This window comes from Sarcophilus harrisii, chromosome 3 (genome assembly GCF_902635505.1).
Source record: "Sarcophilus harrisii chromosome 3, mSarHar1.11, whole genome shotgun sequence".
In the NCBI taxonomy this organism is placed as follows: Eukaryota; Metazoa; Chordata; class Mammalia; order Dasyuromorphia; family Dasyuridae; genus Sarcophilus; species Sarcophilus harrisii.
In genome coordinates, this window is record NC_045428.1 from 63,525,533 (window position 1) to 63,547,965 (window position 22,433).

At 50.2% G+C, this 22,433-nt stretch overlaps 3 protein-coding genes across 7 annotated transcripts in view; 1 reads left to right on the forward strand and 2 right to left on the reverse strand.

Moving 5' to 3' along the window:
* Positions 1-30: 30 nt before the first annotated feature.
* On the reverse strand, positions 31-2,621 carry LOC100919063 (mitochondrial chaperone BCS1). Of its 2 annotated transcripts, XM_003765930.4 has the most exons (8): positions 2,319-2,621; positions 1,806-2,165; positions 1,585-1,724; positions 1,308-1,502; positions 1,022-1,085; positions 728-897; positions 488-605; positions 31-329 (listed from the first exon to the last, which is right to left on the reverse strand). In XM_003765930.4, the coding sequence occupies exons 2-8, from the start codon at positions 2,123-2,125 to the stop codon at positions 50-52; spliced, it is 1,287 nt and encodes a 428-aa protein (XP_003765978.1). In that variant the 5' UTR covers positions 2,126-2,165; positions 2,319-2,621; the 3' UTR covers positions 31-49. The 2 variants fall into 2 exon arrangements, with proteins under 2 accessions (XP_003765978.1, XP_031813912.1); XM_031958052.1 differs by lacking the exon at positions 2,319-2,621 and having other exon boundaries at positions 1,856-1,906.
* Positions 2,622-2,700: 79 nt separating this feature from the next.
* On the forward strand, positions 2,701-21,464 carry ZNF142 (zinc finger protein 142). Of its 3 annotated transcripts, XM_031958041.1 has the most exons (10): positions 2,701-2,819; positions 4,429-4,480; positions 4,803-5,129; positions 6,512-7,114; positions 7,984-8,208; positions 11,768-12,580; positions 15,145-15,322; positions 15,727-18,610; positions 19,094-19,199; positions 20,263-21,464. In XM_031958041.1, exons 3-10 carry the CDS (start codon positions 4,850-4,852, stop codon positions 20,718-20,720), a joined length of 5,547 nt encoding a protein of 1,848 aa, XP_031813901.1. In that variant the 5' UTR covers positions 2,701-2,819; positions 4,429-4,480; positions 4,803-4,849; the 3' UTR covers positions 20,721-21,464. The 3 variants fall into 3 exon arrangements, with proteins under 3 accessions (XP_031813901.1, XP_031813900.1, XP_023356389.2); XM_031958040.1 differs by lacking the exon at positions 4,429-4,480; XM_023500621.2 differs by lacking the exons at positions 4,429-4,480; positions 6,512-7,114 and having other exon boundaries at positions 2,704-2,819.
* PLCD4 (phospholipase C delta 4) overlaps positions 20,819-22,433 on the reverse strand; it is a 31,320-nt gene continuing 29,705 nt past the window's right edge. For both annotated transcript variants that reach the window (XM_031958048.1, XM_003765932.4), the window contains 2 exons: positions 22,299-22,430; positions 20,819-22,178 (listed from right to left, as the gene is read on the reverse strand). In XM_031958048.1, the coding sequence (XP_031813908.1) occupies positions 22,324-22,430 (107 nt within the window). In that variant the 3' untranslated portion in view covers positions 20,819-22,178; positions 22,299-22,323. The remainder of the gene's footprint in view (positions 22,179-22,298; positions 22,431-22,433) is intronic.

Below are 22,433 nucleotides of genomic sequence, written 5' to 3' on the forward strand. Positions count from 1 at the left end.
ATACTAGCAGGAAAACTAATCAGAGAGGTATTAGTGCTGTGAACTGTGTTTATTGGTTTGATGTTAGGCCCGGCTTGGTCAGAGCAAGAGCCTCAACATTCTTCAAAGCCCCCTCAGGGTCATTTTTAAAGAGCATGAAGTGGCCTTGTACCTGAGCAGCACTGAGCTGGCCCTGGGCCAACAGGGCTCGGTCTGCAAAGGATTCAGCCGTAGACACAGGCTCTTCTGGGTAGAACCTCTGAAACATCTGGGATAGCTGCCAATGCGAACAATAACCAACATATTCCTTAAGGTCCACACGACCCGGACGCACCAGAGCAGGGTCCAGCCTAGAGATGGGAAGCAGAGAGTGGCAGACCCTAGTGTCATTATGGTTTGAGATGTGGACCTGTCACCACCTCCAACTTGCTGGTCTAAAAAGGGTATAAAGAAAAGATCAAGTTTCCCATTTTTGCTATTTAACAAGGATCCTTCCCTCCTTCCTTACCTGTCAACATAATTAGTAGTCATGAAGACAATTCGCGCCTCTGTGGAGGCCACACCATCTAGGGCATTGAGCAACCCGCTGAAGGTCAGACGTCCAAGTCCTTGGTATTTTGCTGGGTCTAAATCAAATGAGAATCATGGAAGGGTAGTTAAGTCAGCTTAGTTTGAAGTAGGCAGGGAAGGGAAGCAGGAAATGGAGGGATCTGATTTGGGAAAAGATGGCAGGGCACCCAGCACTCACTTTCCTTCCCTAAGTCTCGACTGAGGAAGGCCGCGTCCACGTCCTCCAGAAGGACCAGGCTCTGCTGCGGAGCCACACTCAACAAGTGGTTCAGGCGGTCGTCAGAGAGGCTGGAATCAGTAAGGCTAAGGAGGCAGATGCTATGTTCCAGTTCTCCAGCCAGAGCTGTGCTATGGAAGACAGGGAGGAGGATGAGGCCCTGTGAGGTAGGGCCTTTCTCCCCACACCCTGGCAGACATTTCTGGGGTCCTTGGGATCATTCAAGCTGGACTCGGACAACTTGGTCCTACTCACATGAAGCTGCTCTTTCCACAGCCAGGGGGCCCGTACAATAGGTAACCTCGCCGGTAGGGAATGCCTGGGAATACAGTCCGGGGCAGCAGGGTCAGGACCTAAGCCAGCTGGACAGCTTCCAAGATGGGGATGTGCTGAGGAATGAGGGGCCGGATGGTTTGCCGACTACCCCCCTACAAATATCCTGGCCAGTCAGCCCCAGCTTGGGGGCAATGCCAGTACCACTGGCCCCCCAGAGCCTGGCTCTGGCAGCAGGACCTCCTCCCCGCTGAGCCCCAGGGCTCACCTCTATCGCTGTACCACTTGGGGTTATTGATGAACTCCCGGATATCCTGGATGATGCGCTCAGCCAAGCCCTTTTGGAGCACCACTGACTTCAAGGGTCTACGGCGTCTGGGGTGACCGAAGGGCCTCCACTCGGAGCCCATGGCCGTGTACATCACTGTCTTCCCCTCTTGTTGCTGCAGGGCCAGTTCCCGGGCTAGCCATGGGGGGAGAAAAAGAGCTTGGAAATGCTTCCTTTCCTTGGACACCCGATTTCTTATATCGAATGGGTCCCATACCTTCCTTGAGGATGCTACAGAAAATCCTGCGATCAGTGCCCAGGGCGGTGAAAGTGACAGACTCCCACGGGGTCCCCGTCTGCAGGTCAATCATCTGTTTCTCACGGTTCCGTTCCACCCGGATCCACTTGCCCTGGTACCTGCAAGGGGGGCAAGGTCCCTATCAAGGCACAGCCTGACCCTTCGTGGGGCGGGTCTTCCCTCTCCCACACCCCCCTCACCAAATGAAGTGGCTGCCCGGGCTGGGCACGAAGTCAAACTTGGTACTGACGTGGCCACTCTCGTGCTGCAGGTACGAGGTCTCCACGCTCAGGTGCTGCGTGCGGGAGCCGTGCCGGGCCAGCCAGCTCAGCAGCCACGAGTAGCTGCGGTCCCGACCCGGCACCTCCAGCGTGATCATGTAGTAGCGCCGGAAGGCCACCAGCCCCAGCTGGGCTCCCTTGCGGGCCAGGGCCAGGGCGGTGCCCACGCCCACCAGCCCAAAGCCGGCCCCGAAGTACGGATTGTCCTTCAAGGCCAGCACGAAGTCGGACAGGGCCATCGCGGGGGGCTCCTCTCAGGGGCGCTTCTGCATTGCCGACCTGGGGGAGGAGGGGGCAGACGTGTGGGAAGGAGGGCGACTCCGGACGCTCCTCCATCCTTCCCCGAGATCTTCAAGGTCACACGTGGCAAGGGGCAGGATCCCTCCTCCCCGCCCCGGGAAACGGCAAGGTAACACTGGGTAGGGCTCCTACCTGGGTTCCGGAGGGGGGGTGCGGCGAGAAGGGGGGGCGCCCAACCAGCCCCCCTACTCTAGGGCTGGGGAAACTGAGGCCGCGGCGCGGGGAGGGTTCGTCTGCGACTCCCTTCGGAGCGGCGACCGAGCCAGAGAAATCCGGGGGAGGACCGGCGGCCACCTGCGGAGCTACCTGGCACTGCCTGAAGGCCTCGGCTCTGCACGCTGTTACTCTCAGAGGTGCCCTCTGACCGCGTCCCGTCATGCTCTCGGGTCCCGGCCCCGGCACCTGGCCGCTCTGGCCCGCCCTCTCTATGGTACTCTCCTGCGGACCGAGGGGAGGAACCATAGAGTAAGGGCCCCGCCCCCCAGGCTGGCGGAACGAGAAAGAGAGGCCTTCTTCCGCCGGGAGCTCTAGAGCCCGCTGGGCCGGAGGCGGGCGCCCGCAGGGAGCCTGACGGGGCTGCTCCTTCCTCCGCAGACCATAGAGATGCGCCTCCCGCCGGCCCCCGGCCCTGAGGTGGGTGACCAAGGAGGGAACGGGAGCGGACGGGGAGGGAACAGAGGAGGAGGACGCTGCGTCCCCCCGATCCCCGGAAGGAGGGACAGGAAAGGGGGCGCGCGGCTTCCCTGGCGTGGAGGGAAAGACCCCGGCCCGCCCCGCCGCTAACCCCCGAGGAGGTTCCCCCCACACACTCCCCCACCCCACACGTACCCCTGCCTCTGCGTTAGGGCCCCGCCCCCTCCGCCCCTCCCCCCAGCCCCGCCCGGGCGCGACCCCGTAACCCTCCGCGCCTTCTGGCTGCGGGAGGGAGACTCCCAGAGTTCCCTGCCCATCCCGCCCGGGGGGGGGGAGGGGGGAACGTTCTGACCGCCGCAGAGCCCCCGCCCCCTCCCCTGTGGGAGAGAGAGTCCCCCGCCCGTCCGCGTCCGGCCCGGGTGTTCCTCCGCAGGGACAGCTCCACACCCCCCTCCCCCCGCAGCCTGCCTGCCCTGTGCCCCCAAGGCTGGGAGCCCGGCGGCGCGTGCGGAGACTGTCGCCCCGAAGAAGGAGGGGGGAGGGGCGCCCTGTGCCAGCTTAGCCCCCCCACCCACAGCCTCACTTCTCTCAGGCCTTTCGGGCGGCTGCCGCCCTTGGCGGGCCATTTTTCCTCCTGGTTCATGGGTACAAGTGGGCCTGTGGCACAGCGGGTAGAAAAGCGCCTGGGCACCAGCCCGGCCGCCTCCAGACGCGGGCACCGGCCGCCCGGGCAGCTCTCTGAGCAGCAAGCGGGGGAGCCCCCTTGCCCAGGACGCCCTCAGCCCCTGCAGCAAGCTTCAGCTTTAGTCTGTGACGGTTCTCTTGGAGGTGAAGAGCTGCCTCAGCTGTCAGTCGGCTTCCTATTCTGTGCCCAGGTTTCTTGTGCCGGGTGACTTGCCCAGGGTCACAGAGCTGGGAAGAACCTAAAGCCGCATTCGAACCCGGGTCCACCTGGCTCCAAAGCTGCCCCCCCCCCTCCCCCAAGCCGCCCCCACACGCCCACAATTCGGGGAACTCGCGCTAGTTGGGAAATTGTTGAGTAGTTTGTGTTCAATGAAATGTCAGTCGGGAAGGGTCGCTTAGCCCCGCCCTATCGTCAGCTTGGCCTTATTCTTGCAGGGATTCTGCATTCTTATAGTGCCACACAGAATTCTACCGCATATGGTCCTGTGTGTCCTGTAGGAGTGAAGATTTTTAAATTGGAAGGAATCTTGGAGGTCGGCTGCCTGAACTCAGACAGACCAGACTAAAATGTAATCGGGAAACGTTTAACAAAATGCATGACAATACGATGGACCTAGATGATGTTACTTAAAAAAAAAACTTAGTGAAGTATTACTCTTTTCCAATTACACGTAAAGATAGTTTGCAACATTCGTTTTTATTAGATTTGGAGTGGCAGATTTTTCTCCCTCCCCTTAGACAGCAAGCAATCTGATAGGGCTTATACACCTGCCATCCTGTTACCCATATTTTCACGTGAGGAGGACATTACGTTTTAAAACTAAATCAATAGGTGGCCCTCAGGGATTCTTGTGAACGGCTTAATGGCCCCGTTTCTGCCTGAATGTGACACCACTGATGTAGTTCAACCTACTTTATTTTGCAGATGAGAAAACCAAGCACCTAAGACGCTAAATGGCTTGTTCAAGGTCACACAGGTAGTGAGTGGGGGACCCTGACTTCAAGCCCAGGTCCTCTTGACTAAAATCTAGTGCTTTTCTCTGTATTGATTTCCCTTATTAATTCCTCCTATTGTGTGTGGTTTTTAATTTTTGCTATTTAAAGCAAGAGAATACTTTGCTGTATTATTCATATAAGTCGGTACCACGATTATGTGGTGATGCCCAAAAGAGTAACCACTGGACATTTCCGGGTTCACCATCTCCTTACTAGATGACTTATTTGGCTTATGGGGAGCTTGCTGGAGTTGATGGGGACCCAGGAGGAAACTGACTGGACATCTTTTGCTTTTTCCCTCAGTTGGCTTGTTAGCATCTCAAGGAAATGAAGCATCTCTGTGGGAGGTGATGACTGATACTGTACTGGGCCCACAACAAGGGAACAGCAGTAAGGAAATGGATGGGCTATGCCCTCAACTGTTGCTACTGCCCTTACCCCTCCCTGACCGTGGTGTCCCAGGGTCAGTTCAGAGCCCTTCCTACTCTGAGACCCTCACACCTCTACCCACCAACTCAAATTGCCTGCTTGTGGAAGCCACAGCAACAGAGGGCAGTGCAGGAAGCATGGAAATCTTTGTGGAAGCTGTCACGGGAGACTTGTCTCAAAGTGCCCCTGGAGAGACCCCAGGTATAAACAGCCTTATAAACATTGTGATTTTATAACAATTGTTAGCCATTTTTGTAAAGATGTTTCAAGAAACAGTCGTTTTGGGGAAAGGGGAAGGAAATGGCTATTCGTCAGTTAGTGTTAATTAAGGAATGTCTTAGCTTTATAACTGGTTCTAAGCACAATCAGTTTTCTTGGAGTTTTCTTCTCCTATAAGGAGGAAATGATGAAACTATCCGATTAATTTTTTTTTCCTAGTAAATTTATGTATTTGTAATACACATTGCTTTATGGATCATGTTGGGAAAGAAAAATCAGAGCAAAAGGGAAAAATCATGAAAGAGACAAAAAAAAATTTTGAACATAGCATATGTTGATTTACATTCAGTCTCCTTAGTTCTTTTTCTGGATACAGATGCCATTTTCTTTCCAAAGTCTATTGGGATTGCTTTGGATCACCGAACCACTGAGAAGAACTGAGTCTTTTTAATAGTCGATCATTACACATTGTTTTTGTTATTGTATACAATGTATTCCTGTTCTGCTCATGAAACTATTATCTAGAAAGGAATGGATGAGAGGGAAACTGTTCAGATCTATGGCTGTACTTAGGCTAGCTAAGGTTTCCTAGATAGAAAAGTAATCTACTTTAACTTTAAAGTAAAAGTAAATTAGAAAGTAAAAGTAAAAATTTTCCAAAAGTAATATAGCTGTGTATCCTCACCCTCACTCCCTGACCTAGGTTCTTGGGCGGGATTGCCCCTAACTCAACCTAGATAGATTGTTGGAAGGTGAGAGTTGAACATGTATTAGCATTTCCCTCAGCTATTACTCATTTTTTAGGAAGTCCTGGTAACTACAACAACTTTGTGTTAAAACTTTCATTTCTTTTTCTTGGTTGTTTCTGTAGAGATGATCAATGTCCTCTGCTTAAGATGTCACCATGACTTTAAGCCCTATTATCCATCTCTTCTTCCTCTCAGAGAAAGCTCTCATCTCTTCCCTTTTATCTCATGGGATCATTGTTTTTCAGTTATCTCTATGCATTCTCCTTTTTCTCTCCATATTTCTTATGCCCTTCTTCAGTTGGGAAGCTCAGAATTGAACTTGGAATTCTCAGCTTCTGAGGTCTGACTGAAGAGAGTGGAAAAATGATTTTTTAGTTATCTACCCATAAAGCTGGGACCACATAGTCTATGTCTTCTGTATTCCTCCATAGTATATAACATTACTTTGCACTTTCGACAAACTACTCAGTAAATATTTTGTCAAGTGAATGATTCTGTATCCCAGAATCAGAAGCTATTTCTCATCCATCTTCACTATGCTTAAGGCTTTGTGTCCTTACTTTCTCTCTTCCTGAATTTCTGTCTCTGTCTCTGTGGCTCTGTCTCTGTCTACAGGTGTTCTGGTGAAGGTGGTGAAGCTGTACTTTTGTGAAGGCTGTGAGCAGAGCTTTCCTGAGCCCACACTGCTGGCCCTGCACCATTGTCCCAAGACTCTCTTGCAGTCCAAGGGCAGCCTATCTAGCTCCCAGCAGTCTGTAGAACTGAATCCTGGGGATTCTAGCCTCCCCAATCCCTTACAGGGGCACAATCCACTAGATGAAAATCCCCTGCCATGCCCAGTGTGTGGGCAAGAATTTGCCCAGCCACAGGCACTGAAAAGTCACTTCAAGAGCCATCAGGTTCCCCCTCAGGTCTTCTCCTGTTTTGAGCCAGAATGCGAGTTCTTGACTAGAGAACGCAAGGAACTACAGAACCATCTACAGCAGGCCCACAGTTTGGTCCCAGTGCCCTGCTCCTTTCGTGCCTGCCCTTTACTCTTTGGGAGCCAACAGGGCATGGAACTTCACCGTCGCTCCCACTACCCCTTCCAGTGCAGCTACTGCAACTACATGGGCTCGAATGTCAAACTGTTCTGTCAGCACCAGCGGAATCACCTGTCTGGGGCTCACAGAGAACCAGCTCCTAGTCAGGGCCCCTCTTCTCAGGCGATGCAGTCAGGTATGAGCTTGAGGTCACAGCTTCCCTCATTCTCATTTGATGTAGATTAGCTTCGTGGGCTTTAGCTTTAATTTCCATGAGGAAAGATGGCTGCTGCATTCCTTCTTTTCAGTTAGAATAAGAGATCTTTATCATGAGCAGGGTAAAGGGGTTCACTCTTGAAATAGGGGAGTAGTTTAGGATTGGGTAATTGAACAACACATCTGAGCAGGAGTAGCCAAGGTCTTCAGATAACAAACAAACAAACATTAATTTCTTTTCAGAACTGCCAGAAGAAGAATGGGTTTGATAGGGTTGGGTGGGCAGCTCTAAAATTACTTGAGCTGGAAAGTGACAGGAGAAAAGAAACAGAATTCAAAATTTGGGCTTTCCTCATCTCTCACTGGCCTTTATTTATTCTCATGGTTCTCATTACATGGGCTGCAGGGAGCATAGCTGACTTGTTTTCATGGTCTCTGCTTCCTTACAACTGAAGGGTGATGAGGTAAGCAGGTTTAAAGGTGAAAGCATGGTCTCGGGCCAACATTGGATTAGGGTTTCCAGGCAAAAATGCCTGAGGAGGAGAAATTATAGACCAATATTGTGATCTTAGCTATCTTGGGATCACTGGCCCAGGGAAGAAAGGGAAGGGTCTCCACCTTTAGACTTGAATCTGTAAAGAAGTTGAGGGACTCTTGTTTTACAGATGAGGAAAATGAGCCATGGAAGGGAGAAGTGACTTTCCCAGTGTCTCTCGGGTATTAAGAAAAAGCCCTAGGATGAAAACCCATGTGCTCTTACTCCATGTCAAGTGTTTGTAGGAAGGGTGAGGGGAGAGACACTGCACCCTTAACTTCTGGGTGACTTTACCAGGTTAAATTTGTTTGCAGCAACTGAGCGGTCCTCTGAAAAAGGGAGACCTCCCAAAGGAACGGATAGCTTCCTGTCGAGCAGCAAACCAGGGGAAGAGGAGGAGAAGAAAGAACATGGAAGTGATCTTCTCTCTCCTGAGGGGAAGGAAGACGAGAAGAAACAAGGAAAAGCTGAGAGTGAAGACCAGGATGGGAGCAGCAAGAAAGTCCAAAAAACTCGCAAAGGGGCTCGGCAATTCAAAGGTAACTGTGTTAGACTCTGCCAAGTGGGTGTTACTCATCTCAGATTTTACAGATGAGGAAACTGAGACTGAGAAAAGCTACTCAGTAGTACCTTAAGTCTTCTTGATTCCAGTTCCCTCCATTGGGCCCCCAAGCTGCTTCAGGATGGAATCCATGATCCCCAAACTTCATTTGAATGAGTTTAATAGTGAGGGGCTTTGTGGCATCTGAGTTGGGTGCTGTTTCAGGCTGGAGCAGGGCCAAAAGTGTAGCCATCAGGGTGTTGTTCTACTCCAGCTGGCCTTGTCTTCTCCAGAAGGGCACATGGTAGCTATGGAAATGGGATTCAATGAGATCATTTATCAAGGGCTGGTTTCCTACAGACACAAAGACTGCCACCTAACTGGAAAAGACAGTTGTGTTAGAACAGTTGTAAAGACCTCTGATCAAACTTGTGTATTGTTTGGATGACTGTTTTCTTCTGCTCTCGGCTCCATTTTTCCTCTTTTCCAATGTAGAGCAGTAGCATTTAGAACCTGTCCTTCATGGAGCCTGTCCTAGATGATGAATGAATACCAGAAGTACTCATTTTGCTTATAACCTACTCTCCATTTTATAGAATAAGATGATCCCATGTTTGAATGGTTTACACCTTTTTGCTTCTGGCTTCTTGCTTTAGACTTATTATCCTTTTCACCAGTATCTCTTCCTTCCTTGTCTTTATTGGGGCAGGTACAGGAAAAGTAATTAAAGCTGTGCTGTTTAATGCAAGACAGCTGTGGCTCAGGGGACAGCAGTTAGGAAGACCTGAGTTTAAATGGTTTAAATCCAGACTCAAACTTCTTAGCAGGTCACTTAACCTTTGATCCCCAAATGGATTCACTGAATCTTAATGGAAAGGACACTCTAGTGTCTTTACCAGCAAAACTCCAAGAGGGGTCACAAGAGACTCAGACACGGTTAAAATAACTGAACAACAACAGTGGCCCACATAAAAGGCTTAGATGCTCAGAGGCATTTCTAACATACTGTAGAATCAGTTTTCAAAAGACCCTAACAGGTTTGAATGCTGGGCCAAATCTAATAACATAAAATCTAGTTTGGATTTCCCCTAAGAAATTGACCCCCACATAGGCTAGATAAAGGTTCAGTTAGATAACAATTGATGTGATGAAGATCTGAGGATTTTAGTGGGCTGCAAACCAAGGAGAGATCCATAGTGTGATATGATGACCAGGAAAGCTCATCTTTTAATGCTGATGCACTGGGAGAGGCATCATGCTTTAGGAATAAGGAGATGTGATAGTTTTCCTGTCCACTCTCCTGGTTGGACCACTCCTGCAGTATTTTAGGACAGATTTCAATGAGTTGAAAAGGCGCTCTAGAGCAAGACCGCCTGGATAGTGAAGAGCTTTATTTTCATGCCATAGGAAGACTGTGAACTAGAGATGTTTAATGTGGAGAAGAAGAGCTTTGGCTTGGGCAAGGAAGAGATATAATAGTTTTTAAATATTTGAAGGGCTACCATGTGGAAAAAAGAAAAGGATTATTTTGCTTACTCCCAAAGGCAGAATTGGGAGCAATGGTTGACAGTAGCAAAGATGCAAGTTTAGACTTCATGTGAAGAAAAATCACCCCAACAATTAGAGCTACTTGCAAGTGGAATGGGCTTTGGTGAAAGTTAAGAGTTCTTATTCCCTGACTGAAGAACCATTTGTCAGGCATATTGTGGAGAAGAGTGATTCTTTTTCCAAGTTTGGTATCCAAGGCCCATTGTATGGGCTGAAATTTTGTTCCTTTAGAGTGGTGCTTAAAGCAATGGAATAGACAAGAATGAAGTTTTTTTTTTTTTTTTTTTTATTGTGATTAAGTTTATTTTTAATACATATTGCTTTGTGAATCATGGGAGAGAAAAATTGAAGCAAAAGAGAAAAACCAGGAGAGATTAAAAACATAGAAAAAAGTAAATATAGCATGTGTTGATTTACATTTAGTCTCCTTAGTTCTTTTTCTGGATGCAGATGGCATTTTCGGTCCAAAGTCCGTTGGGATTGCTTTGGATCACTGAAGAAGAACCAAGCTTTTCATAGTTGATCATTGCACATTCTTATTGTTATTGTATACAGTGTATTCCTGGCTCTGCTTGTTTCACTCTGCATCATTCATGTACATCCAGGTCTTTCTATAATCAGCTTGTTTATCATTTTTTAAAGAACAATAATATTCTATTACTTTTATGTACCATGACTTGTTCAGCCATTCTCCAATTGATGGGCATCCACTCTTTTCCAATTCTTTGATACCACAAAAAGATCTGCTACAAACATTTTTGCACATGTGGGTCCTTTCCCTCCTTTATGATTGCCTTGGGATATAGACCCAGTAATATTGCACTGCTGGGTGAAAGGGTATGCACAATTTGATCGCCCTTTGGACATAGTTCCAGATTGCTCTCCAAAATAGTTGGATCATTTCACAACTCCACCAACAACGCATTAGTGTACCAGTTTTCCTGTATTCCCTTCAACATTTATCATTATCTTTTCTTGCCATCTTAGCCAATCTGAGAGGTGTGAAGTGGTACCCCAGAGTTGTTTTAATTTGCATTTCTGTAATCAATAGTGATTTAAAGTATTTTTTCACATAAATGGCTTTAATTTCATCATCTGAGAATTGTTTATTCATATCCTTTAACCATTTATCAATTAGAATGACTTGTATTCTTGTAAATTTGACACAATTCTTTATGTATTTTAGAAATGAGACCTTTATCAGAAATACTGACTATAAAGATTTTATCCCAGCTTTGTACTTCTCTTTTATTCTTGTTTTTGTTGCTTTTATTTGTGCAAAACCTTTTTAATTTAATGTAATCAAAGTTGTTCATTTTGCCTTTCATAATGTTCTCTAGTTCTTCTTTGTCATGAATTCCTCTCTTCTCCAAAAATCTAATAGGTAAATTATCCCTTGTTCTCCTAATTTGTTTATGGCATCCTCCTTTATGCCCAAATCATGTATCCATTTTGACTTTTTTTTGGTATGGGGTGTGAGATGTAGGTCTATTCTGAGTTTCTGATATATATATTTTTTCCAATTTTCCCAAAAATTTTTGTCAAATAGTGAGTTCTTATTCCAGAAGCTGGAGTTTGATCAAATGCTAGATTGCTATAGGCCTTGATTATTGTGTCATGTGTTTCTAGTCTATTTCATTGATCTACCACTCTCTATTTCTTAGCCAGTACCAAATGCTTTTGATAATTGCTACTTTATAATATAGTTTTAGGTTCTGTACTGCTAAGCCACCAGCCAAGGATGAAAATGTTACTTGTTTATTATTTGACTGATTTAAAGGGAAAACAAATCTTAGAATTTTTCTGTGGCTTGTGTTCCTTAACATTATCAAGAGTTAATTGTGTTTGTTTCTTGAAGAGAAAAGAGATGACAGAGTGACTTATGTGTGCTGGCAGTTTAGCTCTTGTTGTCTCTCTCTGCCCATTGTCCTCTGACTCTCAGTGCTGTCCCTTGTCCCCACTTCCCTCTGAGCTGCTCCTGATGCTCTCTGTCTCTCTTCCTCTCACAGGAGATGTGGCTGCTGGCTCTGAATCCTTGTTCAAGACTCACATGTGCCCAGAATGCAAGCGTTGCTTCAAGAAGCGGACGCACCTGGTGGAGCATCTCCACCTGCACTTCCCAGATCCCAGCCTCCAGTGTCCCAACTGCCAGAAGTTCTTCACCAGTAAGAGCAAGCTCAAAATTCACTTGCTTCGAGAGCTAGGTGAAAAGGCTCATCGCTGTCCCCTGTGCCACTACCGGGCCGTGGAGAAGAACGCGCTGAACCGGCACATGGCGAGCATGCATGAGGACATCTCCAACTTCTACTCGGATGTGTACGCGTGCCCGGTATGTCGTGAGGAGTTCCGCCTCAGCCAGGCTCTCAAGGAGCACCTGAAGAGCCATGCCGCCGAGCCCACCCGCCTCCACTGCTTCCAGGAAGGCTGCAGCCATGCTGCCCCCGACCGTAAGGCCTTCATCCGGCACCTCAAGGAGGCCCATGGGGTGCGGGCTGTGGAGTGCCGCCATCACGCCTGCCCCATGCTCTTTGCCACGGCTGAAGCCATGGAGGCTCACCGTAAAAGCCACTATGCATTCCACTGCCCACACTGCGACTTTGCTTGCTCCAACAAGCACTTATTTCGCAAGCATAAGAAGCAGGGACACCCTGGCAGTGAGGAACTGCGCTGTGCATTCTGCCCCTTCGCCACCTTCAACCCTGTGGCCTACCAAGACCATGTGGGCAAGATGCATGCCCATGAGAAGATCCACCAGTGTCCTGAGTGCAGTTTTGCTACTGCTCATAAGAGAGTGCTCATCCGCCACACGCTGCTGCATACTGGTGAGACCCCTCCTCCTCCCTGATCTCCCCACCCGATTTTAGGGTCCTTTTCTCCTAAGCACTTAGAGAAGGGAATGGTGGAGAAGATCCTATCTATGCAGGTCATCAAAGGTTGCTGAAAGAGGATGCAAATAAGATGTTAGTGACCTGGCAGCTATGGTTTCTTCTCACTGTCAGACTCTGGCCTGCGAGTGGCAGCTCCCAGGAATGCTCAGTCTCTTAGCCAGCCCTGGGGAAAACACAAATCCCCATTTGAGCTTTGTTTACAAAAAGTGACAAACATAATTTAAAAATATAGTATTTGGGGGCAGCTAGGTGACACAATGAGATGGAGCACCAGCCCTGAAGTCAGGAGAACCCGAGTTAAATCTGGTCTCAGACACTTAGTACTTCCTGACTGTGTGACCCTGGGCAATCACTTAACCCCAATTTCCTCAGCCAAAAAACAAAACAAAACAGTATTTGACTAGGGGAGAGGGTGCGAGGAAGGGAGAGAGAAAAACTTGGAACATAAGATTTTCTAAGGGTGATTATTGAAAACTACCTTTGCATGTATTTTGAAAATAAAAAAACTATTATTAAAAAAGAAGGAAAGAAAGAAAAGACTGAGGGAGAAAGGCATTGCTGATAGGGGAATCCAGAAAAGCTTTCTAGAAGAGGTGAACTTTAAGTTTGTCATTAAGGTATAGTCTAGGAATTTACTAAATGAAAAAAGAAAGGGAGCACAGGAAATTTTATGCATAAGAGCAATTCAGGTAAGTACAATTCAAATGACTATGTTGCAAACTTTATAATGCTTTGCAAACATCAATAATCATCAATCCATGTTAGCCAAAGTGTAGATATCATCAGGGTGAATAATATTAAGTCACTTTTCAAAGGTAGGGAGGCTTTAGAGCATAAAGGACCTTTGAATGTTTCTCATGTAATTAGGAGCTACAAAAAATTGAGTAAAAGAATGATGTGGTCATATATGTGCACAAAGAGTATAATTCCAATGATGGTAGGATTGAAGGACAGGAGAGAGAAGGACAGTCACAAAGTACAATAAATTGTACTGTGAAAAAGCACAAGTAATAGAGACAAAAAAATTCTCTTATCATTAGTCTTGGTTTTTCTTTATAATTCATATATTATAACTTGTTGTAGGAAAGCTTAATTTGAAAGAGGTTTGCTTTTGCACAGTATTCCATGATTGAGAATTATTTTTAAAATTAGCTACTTTGGTTTTCTTTTTTCTTTTTCTTTTTTTTTTTTTGCTGAGGCAATTGGGTTAAGTGACTTGCCCAGGGTCACATAGCTAGGAAGTGTGGAAGTGTTAAGTGTCTGACACCAGATTTGAACTCAGGTCCTCCTAACTTCAGGGATGGTGCTCTATCCACTGCACCACCTAGCTGCCCCCATTTCTATTCTTTAGAAACTTTTAAATCAAATCTGGGAAAGTTTGTGGCTCATTACATTAGGCCATTAAAATCTATTTATGACTATCCAGAGGACTGTACAAAACAAGTAATACAATAGATTCACATTTGTTACTAATGAACCGTCATTTAAGAGAGACAGGCTACCAGTATGCTGTATCATTTACATTTTCCATAATGTTTCTTTTTTTATAACAAACTTGACAATTATAAGAAATTGAAATTTCCCTATACAAAAAAAGAATGTATATGAAACCATGATTCTCTATTATATATACCTTGTCTTTTTAAAATTAGATATTAAATGAAATACAATTTGGTACCAAAAAACCCACAGTATTTGAGAGGGCAGCTTTATGGTATTCAGTGCACTGGTCCTGAAGTCAGGAGGACCTGAGTTCAAATCCAGCCTTACATACTTAACACTTCCTAACTGTGTTAGCTAGCTCAAACAACTTGTGTTTTCTCCTGAGCTGGCTATTTCTGGGAGCTGCCACCTGTAGGACCTTGGGAAAGTCACTTAAGCACAATTGCCTCTCAAAAAGAAAAAAAAGAGAGAGAAAAATACAGTATTTGGGTAACTTAAGTTTATTAGCTATCCCCCAAAACCCTTCACTTCTAAAGTTTTCTATTTCCAAGACTTTTACTAATAGGCCCAGGGATCCTGGAGGTGGTGTTGATTTATCTCCTCTGCTCCTGCATTCAGACCTCCCTTCTGAAGAGTCGATGAGTTTGAGATTCTGACCTGTTCCAGAAGTTGGCAGAGTGCTTGCTGGCTAAGTGTAAAAGACATGAACAGAAGGCCCTCGAGCCAATTCAGATGATCTCACTTGTATTTTCTTCCCTTTTCTTTTGGGCTCCTTTGCCTTGGTCATGCTTGTCTCTGTTAGATTGTGGGGTTCTGGGGGTCTCTGAAAATAGCCCATAGGAGTTGGAAAAGAGGGTGGCTACAATCCCAGTGCTGGGAAATGTGACTATCGGAGGCCTCGAACTCTCTCTGGGACACCGCGAGGCCCCAGGACTCCTGCCTAGTGTGGCAGTGGGGGCAGGGGAAGCTGCACCTGAGCAGGGAGGGACAGGCCGAGGACAGCAAGCTATCCTTTCTCACCCTTGCTTTCTTCCCCTCTTCCCTTTTTTCCCAAGGAGAGAAACCTCACAAGTGTGAGCTGTGTGACTTCACCTGCCGAGATGTGAGCTACCTCTCCAAACACATGCTGACCCACTCAAATACCAAGGACTACATGTGCACCGAGTGTGGCTATGTCACCAAGTGGAAGCACTACCTCAGTGTGCACATGCGCAAGCACGCTGGCGATCTCAGGTACGCCCCCACTTTCCCCTCTGCGGTCTCGGCCCTGGGTCACACGCTGGCTCTCGGGCTTCTCTTTGCCGCTGTTCTCTGGCCTTCTCCAGTTGCTTCAGGCGTGAGAGCTAAGTTACATTATGGGATCCTGTCGTTCTTCCTGAGCCTCGGTCAGGAGATGCTGCACCAAGCTGAGCACCTGGGCCCTCCTGGGCACCGGCACACACACAGAGAGAGAGAGACACACACACACACACACACACACACACACACACACACACACACACATATGTCCAGAGCCCATCCTTGTTTCCCTCAGACTCAGCAGAGGCCTCACACAGACTCTGGGCTTTGGCATAATGGGGTCTGGATCATGAAAGGGTCAGTGAGCTGTCCCTCCATTCTCTCTTCTTCCTCCCCAGGTACCAGTGCAATCAGTGTTCCTACCGCTGCCACCGGGCTGACCAACTGAGCAGTCACAAGTTGCGCCACCAGGGCAAGTCCCTCATGTGTGAAGTGTGTGCGTTTGCCTGCAAACGCAAGTATGAGCTGCAGAAGCACATGGCCTCTCAGCACCGCCCGGGCGCGCCAGCCCCCCTGTACCCCTGCCGCTACTGCAGCTACCAGAGCCGCCACAAACAGGCCCTGCTGAGCCACGAGAACTGTAAGCACACCCGCTTACGAGAGTTCCGCTGTGCCCTCTGCGACTACCGCACTTTCAGCAACACCACGCTTTTCTTCCATAAACGCAAGGCCCATGGCTACGTGCCAGGGAACCAGGATTGGCCACACCGGCACGCCGGCCCAGAGCAGGAGGGTGCTGAACAAGGCCCAGCTGCCCTGCCCACCCCGGAGGCCCCAAGCCAGCCTTCCCCCCAGGAGGAGGTGCAGTGCCCGCAGCCTGCAAAGTCCATCAAGCCCAGCTTGGGCCGGGCATTGTCACTGATTTGCGTGGAGAAGGGAGAAGGAAAAGAAGGCGAGACCAGCGCCCCCCATGGGGATAACTTTGTGGGGCCATCTCCCAGCCCTGCAGAGGTGGATGAGGAGGGTTGCACCCTGCACCTGGAGGCACTAAGCGTCGAGTTGGAGCCCACTGCTGCGCCTGCCCCCAGTGAAATTACAGAGACTCCCCATGTAGAATATGGGGATTTGGGCACCTCTGAAACCTTGGGCCCAGAGGAGCCAGATGGCCCATTGGAGGGTCTGCCTGACTTTGAGGAAGAGCCAGATCTCCAGAATGGTGGTCAGTCTGGCCTGGGGGCTGGAGGGGCACCTCTGCTAGAGATGCCAGCTCCTGATTCTCTTAGAAATCCCTCATCCTCAGATGACTCCCCTGAGAACTTCAAGGAACCCTTTGAGCCACCTGTATCCCCTGGGGTGCCAGCCCCATCCCAGATCCCACAGTCAGAATCGGTGCTTAAAGCGCTAAGAAAACGGGACAAAGAACAGGCAGAGACTCTGGTGCTGGAGGGGCGGGTGCAGATGCTGGTGGTCCAGGGAGAGGGACAGGCCTTCCGCTGTCCCCATTGCCCTTTTGTCACCCGTCGGGAAAAGGCTCTGGGACTCCACACCAAGATGGGGTGTCAGGGCCGCCGGGAACCACTCCTTTGTTCAGAATGTGGGGCCAGCTTCAAGCAGCAGCGTGGGCTCAACACCCACCTCCTCAAGAAGTGCCCCATCCTGCTCAAAAAGAAGAAGCCTGTGCTCCAACCCAGTTCTCCTGCCCTTGCGGACCCTCAACCTGCCGTGCCTGTGGCCTTGGAGAGCGTAACCGAGGCGCTGGCTGGCCCTGCCACCTGGGATGTGGCTTCCGCTGAGCCCCCCGTGTTGCCCCCCTCAGACTCACTAGCTCCAGCACAGGAATATCTCACAGCCCAGGGGTCCCCTGAGAAGTTCCACTTTGAGCAGGGCAAGTTCCATTGCCGGGCTTGCCCATTCCTCTGTTCCCGGCTCTCATCCATTACTTCCCACGTCACCGAGGGTTGCCGGAGCCAAAGCTGGGGCAACAAGCGCACCATCTGTCAAACCGAGCCCAGCCCCAGCAGCGGGGAAAGGAGCATGCCAGAAAGTGAGCAGAGTGGGCCAGGCCTGGCCCGGGAGGACTGTGCCCAGGACCCCCAGAAGGGGCCCCGCTTCTCCTGCCCTACCTGCCCTTTCAGCTGCAGGCAGGAGCGGGCGCTGAGGACGCACCAGGCCCGGGGCTGCCCCTGCACAGACCCCACGGAGCTGCGCTGCAGCCTCTGCCCCTTCACTGCTCGAGCTCCGGCCGCTCTGCGGCTCCACCAGAAACGGCGACACCGGCTGGTCCCTGCACCTGCCCCCGCCCGCGGTCCCCGCCCCCTCTTGCAGTGTCAGGATTGCAGCTTTACCTGCAAGCAGAGCCGGTGCCTACAGCAGCACCGGCGGCTGAAGCACGAAGGGGTGAAGCCCCACCAGTGCCCCTTCTGCGAGTTCTCCACCACGCGGCGCTACCGCCTGGAAGCGCACCAGTCTCGGCACACGGGAGTGGGCCGCATCCCGTGTGGCTCCTGCCCTCAGACTTTTGGCACCAACTCCAAGCTGCGCCTGCACAGGCTCAGGGTCCACGATAAGACGCCCACTCACTTTTGCCCCCTCTGCGACTACAGCGGCTACTTGCAGCACGACATCACCCGCCACATTAACAGCTGCCACCAGGGCACACCGGCCTTTGCTTGTCCACAGTGTGAAGCCCACTTCAGCTCGGAGACGGCGCTGAAGCAGCACGCCCTGCGGCGACACCCGGAGCCCACGCCTCCGGCCCCGGGCTCCCCGGCCCAGGCCTCGGAGGGCCCTCTGCACTGTCCTCACTGCGGCCTCTCATGCCCCAGCCCCGCCAGCCTGCGGTGCCACACGCGCAAACAGCACCCCAGGCTGGAGTGCAGCGCCTGCCAGGAAGCCTTCTCCAGCCGGGGGGCCCTGGAGGAGCATCGGCGGCAGCAGCACTTCAGCCACCGCTGCCACCTGTGCAGCTTCGCGGCTCGGGAGCGGGCGGGGCTCGTGAGACACTACCTGGAGCAGCACGAGGGTGGCGGGGCGGCCGGGGAGGGGGCGGCTGAGGGGCCCCCTCTGCGCTGCCCCTTCTGTGACTTTGGCTGCCGCCACCAGCTGGTCCTAGATCACCACGTGAAGGGGCACGGGGGGACGCGGCTGTACAAGTGCACCGACTGCGCATACAGCACCAAGAACAGGCAGAAGATCACTTGGCACAGCCGCATCCACACTGGGGAAAAGCCCTACCGCTGCCATCTCTGCCCCTACGCCTGTGCCGACCCCTCCCGCCTCAAGGTGAGTGGTTGGGAGTGTGGCCTCCTGGCAGTCAGGGCCAAGGGGGAGGGCAGGGAGGTTACAGGTGGGAACGGAATGACCAGATCAGAAAAACATGAAGGGGCGATGCCCATGGGCACTGGCTGGCTGAAGGGGCGGGATGAGAGCACTCCACTCTTGATCCTTGATGTCCGGTGGGTGAGCTTGGCCAACCTGGAAGTCTAAAGACCGGGGCTGAGAGGAGACTCCTTATCCTGGATCCCAGCCAGACCCAAAAGGCTCCTCTGTACAGAGTGAGGGTGAGCTCTCTTTGGACCTCCAGAGTCTGACTCCTAATCAGATATGGGGCAAAGACAGGGTATAGTAAAGAGCTAAATGGAAAAGCAGCGTTTCCCTGTCCTGCCTGACTTGCGAGGGCCGTGGTTGGAAATGCAAGAGAAGGGGAGGGAAGGGGGCATTGGCCGCACCTCATGCATTCTGTGCCGCTTCTCTCCCCGTCTCTAGTACCACATGCGGATCCACAAAGAGGAGCGGAAGTATTTGTGTCCTGAGTGTGGCTACAAATGCAAGTGGGTAAACCAACTCAAATATCACATGACTAAGCACACAGGTGAGTCTGCATTGGGGGGAAGGGGTAAGAAAGGGCCCTGTTTATTCGGCCTTGCTGAGGCAGCCGCTGTAGGGACTGGGCTTAGGGCAGGGCCATGCGGCTCCTGTGTGGAAGGGACATGAAGTGAAAAGGCAAAATTCTTATTTCAGGAAGTGTCTCTCCCCCAGAAAGAATATAAGCACTTTGAGATCAGAGATTGTTTTATTTTTAAACCTTTGTATTTCCAGTTGCTAGCACATAGTAGGTACTTATTGATCAGTTGGTTCCATACAGGCAGATGGCCATTTGCCCAGCAGGGCCTTCTTAGACAAATCAGTAGGATTTTGTCTTTATTCTTTCCCCCCAATCCATGCTTCCCAGCCATCTTCTTTAACTATCATTCTCTTGAGTTAGACTAAGATTTATTATTTGTTTTTAAAAAATGAGACTGGAGTCTCTCGACAAATGGTGAGTTCCTTGGCTGCTTTCTCCTCAGCCTTTTTGGAACCCTCCACATAGCTGATGCTTCTTCCCATCCCAAGGGTGGCAATTCAATTGTCAGTGATGTATATTTAATGTTCTTGAGGAAGGTGTGAAGTAAGAGCAGATGTGGGCCCTATCTTTGAGGTATTTACAGCCTAATAGGGAAGGTAGGAGAAATATCAAGAAATGCCCAGAATAGGTCTAAGTGTTGGAATGATGTGAGTGGTCAGAAGTGATGTGTCAGGCTTTGAAAGCTTCCTAAAGAGAGGAAAAGTGACTCTTCTCCTCTTGTTTGGAGATCTCTCCTCTTCCCAACCCCAGCTCCTGGCTTCACCTCCTGACTGTTCCAGAGAAAGGCTGCATTCAGTAACCAGGTCCAGATTTAGTGTGAGCCAGAGGCCCAGGACGTCAATAGCTTAACTAAGTACTGTGTCTAACTCCCAGGCTCAGAACCTTTAGAGGACGGCCCCTCATGGCTAAAGTGCTCATCGTGTGCCTGGGATTTAGCTGGGTCCTATACGAGCCACCTGCTTACAGTGCTGTTGGCTGGATACCACGGCCTGGGCGCTGAGTCTCCCCTCCCCTTTCTCTCCCCTGGCAGGACTAAAGCCGTACCAGTGTCCTGAGTGTGAGTATTGTACAAACCGAGCAGATGCACTCCGGGTGCACCAGGAGACTCGGCATCAGGAGGCCCGGGCATTCATGTGTGAGCAGTGTGGCAAGGCCTTCAAGACGAGGTTTCTGCTACGCACCCACCTTCGGAAACACAGCGAGGACAAGCCTTACGTGTGCAACGTGTGCCACCGCGCCTTCCGCTGGGCTGCCGGCCTGCGCCACCACGCCCTCACCCACACAGACCGCCACCCCTTCTTCTGCCGCCTCTGCAGCTACAAGGCCAAGCAGAAGTTTCAGGTGGTCAAGCATGTCAGGAGGCACCACCCCGACCAGACTGATCCCAGCCAGAGCGTGGGCAAAGACCCCACCACCCCCACAGTGCATCTTCATGATGTGCAACTTGAGGATCCTGTTCCCCTAGCTCCAGCTGCACCTGAAGGCTGAGCCAGCCTTCTCCGAAGTCATGCATCAAGGGGCAAGGGCTTGGACCCGAACTACTGGTACTGAGGAGGTGAGGAATTGCTGGCTTTTGTCACCTCCTGGAGGCTGGACGCCCTCCTGGAACTGTGCATAGGGTACCATGAAATGTATAGCTGGGTAAAAATGACTGATCAGAGTATGACTCTTGTCATACCTGGGGTGTTTTTAGTGCTCAGGATCCCTAAGATTTCCTGTAGAAATCCCAAATTCAGGGGTTTGGATTTTATTAATTCTTTAAAGGCCTTTTCTTCTTACTTGTCATGTCTTTCTCTATTCCATCATCGTCAAGATATCTTTATTAAGCATCTAATGGCATATACTTTGTACAAAGCAACTTAAACAGGATGTGATCTCTAGCTTTGGATTCATGGCTGCCTTTTTTTTCCTTAACATATCTTAACCAAACTGGCACTTTATGCTGCTCTTCCTTCTCAAACTGTTCTCTGAACCCTTTCCTACCCCATTGAAACGGGAGTTTAGTGTCAGATACAAACTGATGCAAGCCTTGACTCATGTCCTTGTGCCTGATCCCTGTCTCCCTGCTTTACTCATGCCTTTCACCCCAGCTCTGAGAAAGACTTGGCTAACGTGGGTTTTAGCAAGCGGGGAAGCCTCATGCAGATAAACAGTTGTATTTCCTCTGGAATCCCAAGCCCTGAGACATGCCCAGAAGCTGACCAGCAGCTTTCAGGAGCTGAAGGGCAAAGACCCTGCTGGGGAAAAAGGGCTCTGGAGTTTATGGCCCATCCAGGGTCTTCCTCCATGCTCCAGGAGCCTTAGGTAAGATCTAGCTTCAGGCCTTTTACCTCATTCTTTCTTCCTCTTCCTTCGGTGCCATCCACCCGATTAGGGTGCTTTCCTACTTCTTGCTCAGCATCTTTGTTTCCTTTATCTTACCTTCTCTCCCCATCTCCCAGCAAAGTTGGACCCTGCCCTTCTTCACTGCTGGGGCCCTTTAATACCTTTTTCTTCTCTTCCTATCCTACTCCAAAACAAGGATGAGCTGCATCCTAGACTGAATCGGGGATGAGGTGGGGGAGGGAGCGGAGAGCCATGTTTGGTATAGAAAGGCCTCAGAAGATCCAAGAGAGGCCCTAAAGGTTACTCTTCAGAAGTCAGACACAATGCTGTCTCACAGCCTCTGACCCCACAGGGGTCCCAGCTTTTTCTCTTCCTTAGCACCATCCTTATGGCAAAGGATGCAGAGCCCTGCCTCAAAAATCCAGGGACTCCTTCTGGCCTCCTCTTCCTCTCTGGGCTGCAGCAGCCTTTGCCCCAGGGTGAGAGCGAGAATCTTAGAACTGGACCAGGGTGGAGACTACAACAAAAGGAGCAGCTTCCAGGGAGAAAAAGAAGAGGATGGGGATTCTGGTGATGTGACAGGAAACGGGAAAGATGCAAAAGGCCCAAGGAAGCCGAGACCTAGAAGGAGAGGGTGAGTGATGAGACCCCCTTCTCCAGAGTTGGGCAAGGCTTGGGGACGCCAGGAGAAATGCCTTCCACACCCTGCAGCCTTCCCTGCTACCTCTTACTGCTCCCTACCCGAAGTTCTGCTGGTGCCTCTCACTCAGTCTCCGTCCTCATCCAGCTCTTCCCGGATCTGGATGTGCACAAAGATGGAGGCGGGGTGGAGGCTCGTCCCATCCTTAGAGAGAAGATGTATGTGACGGTAACCTG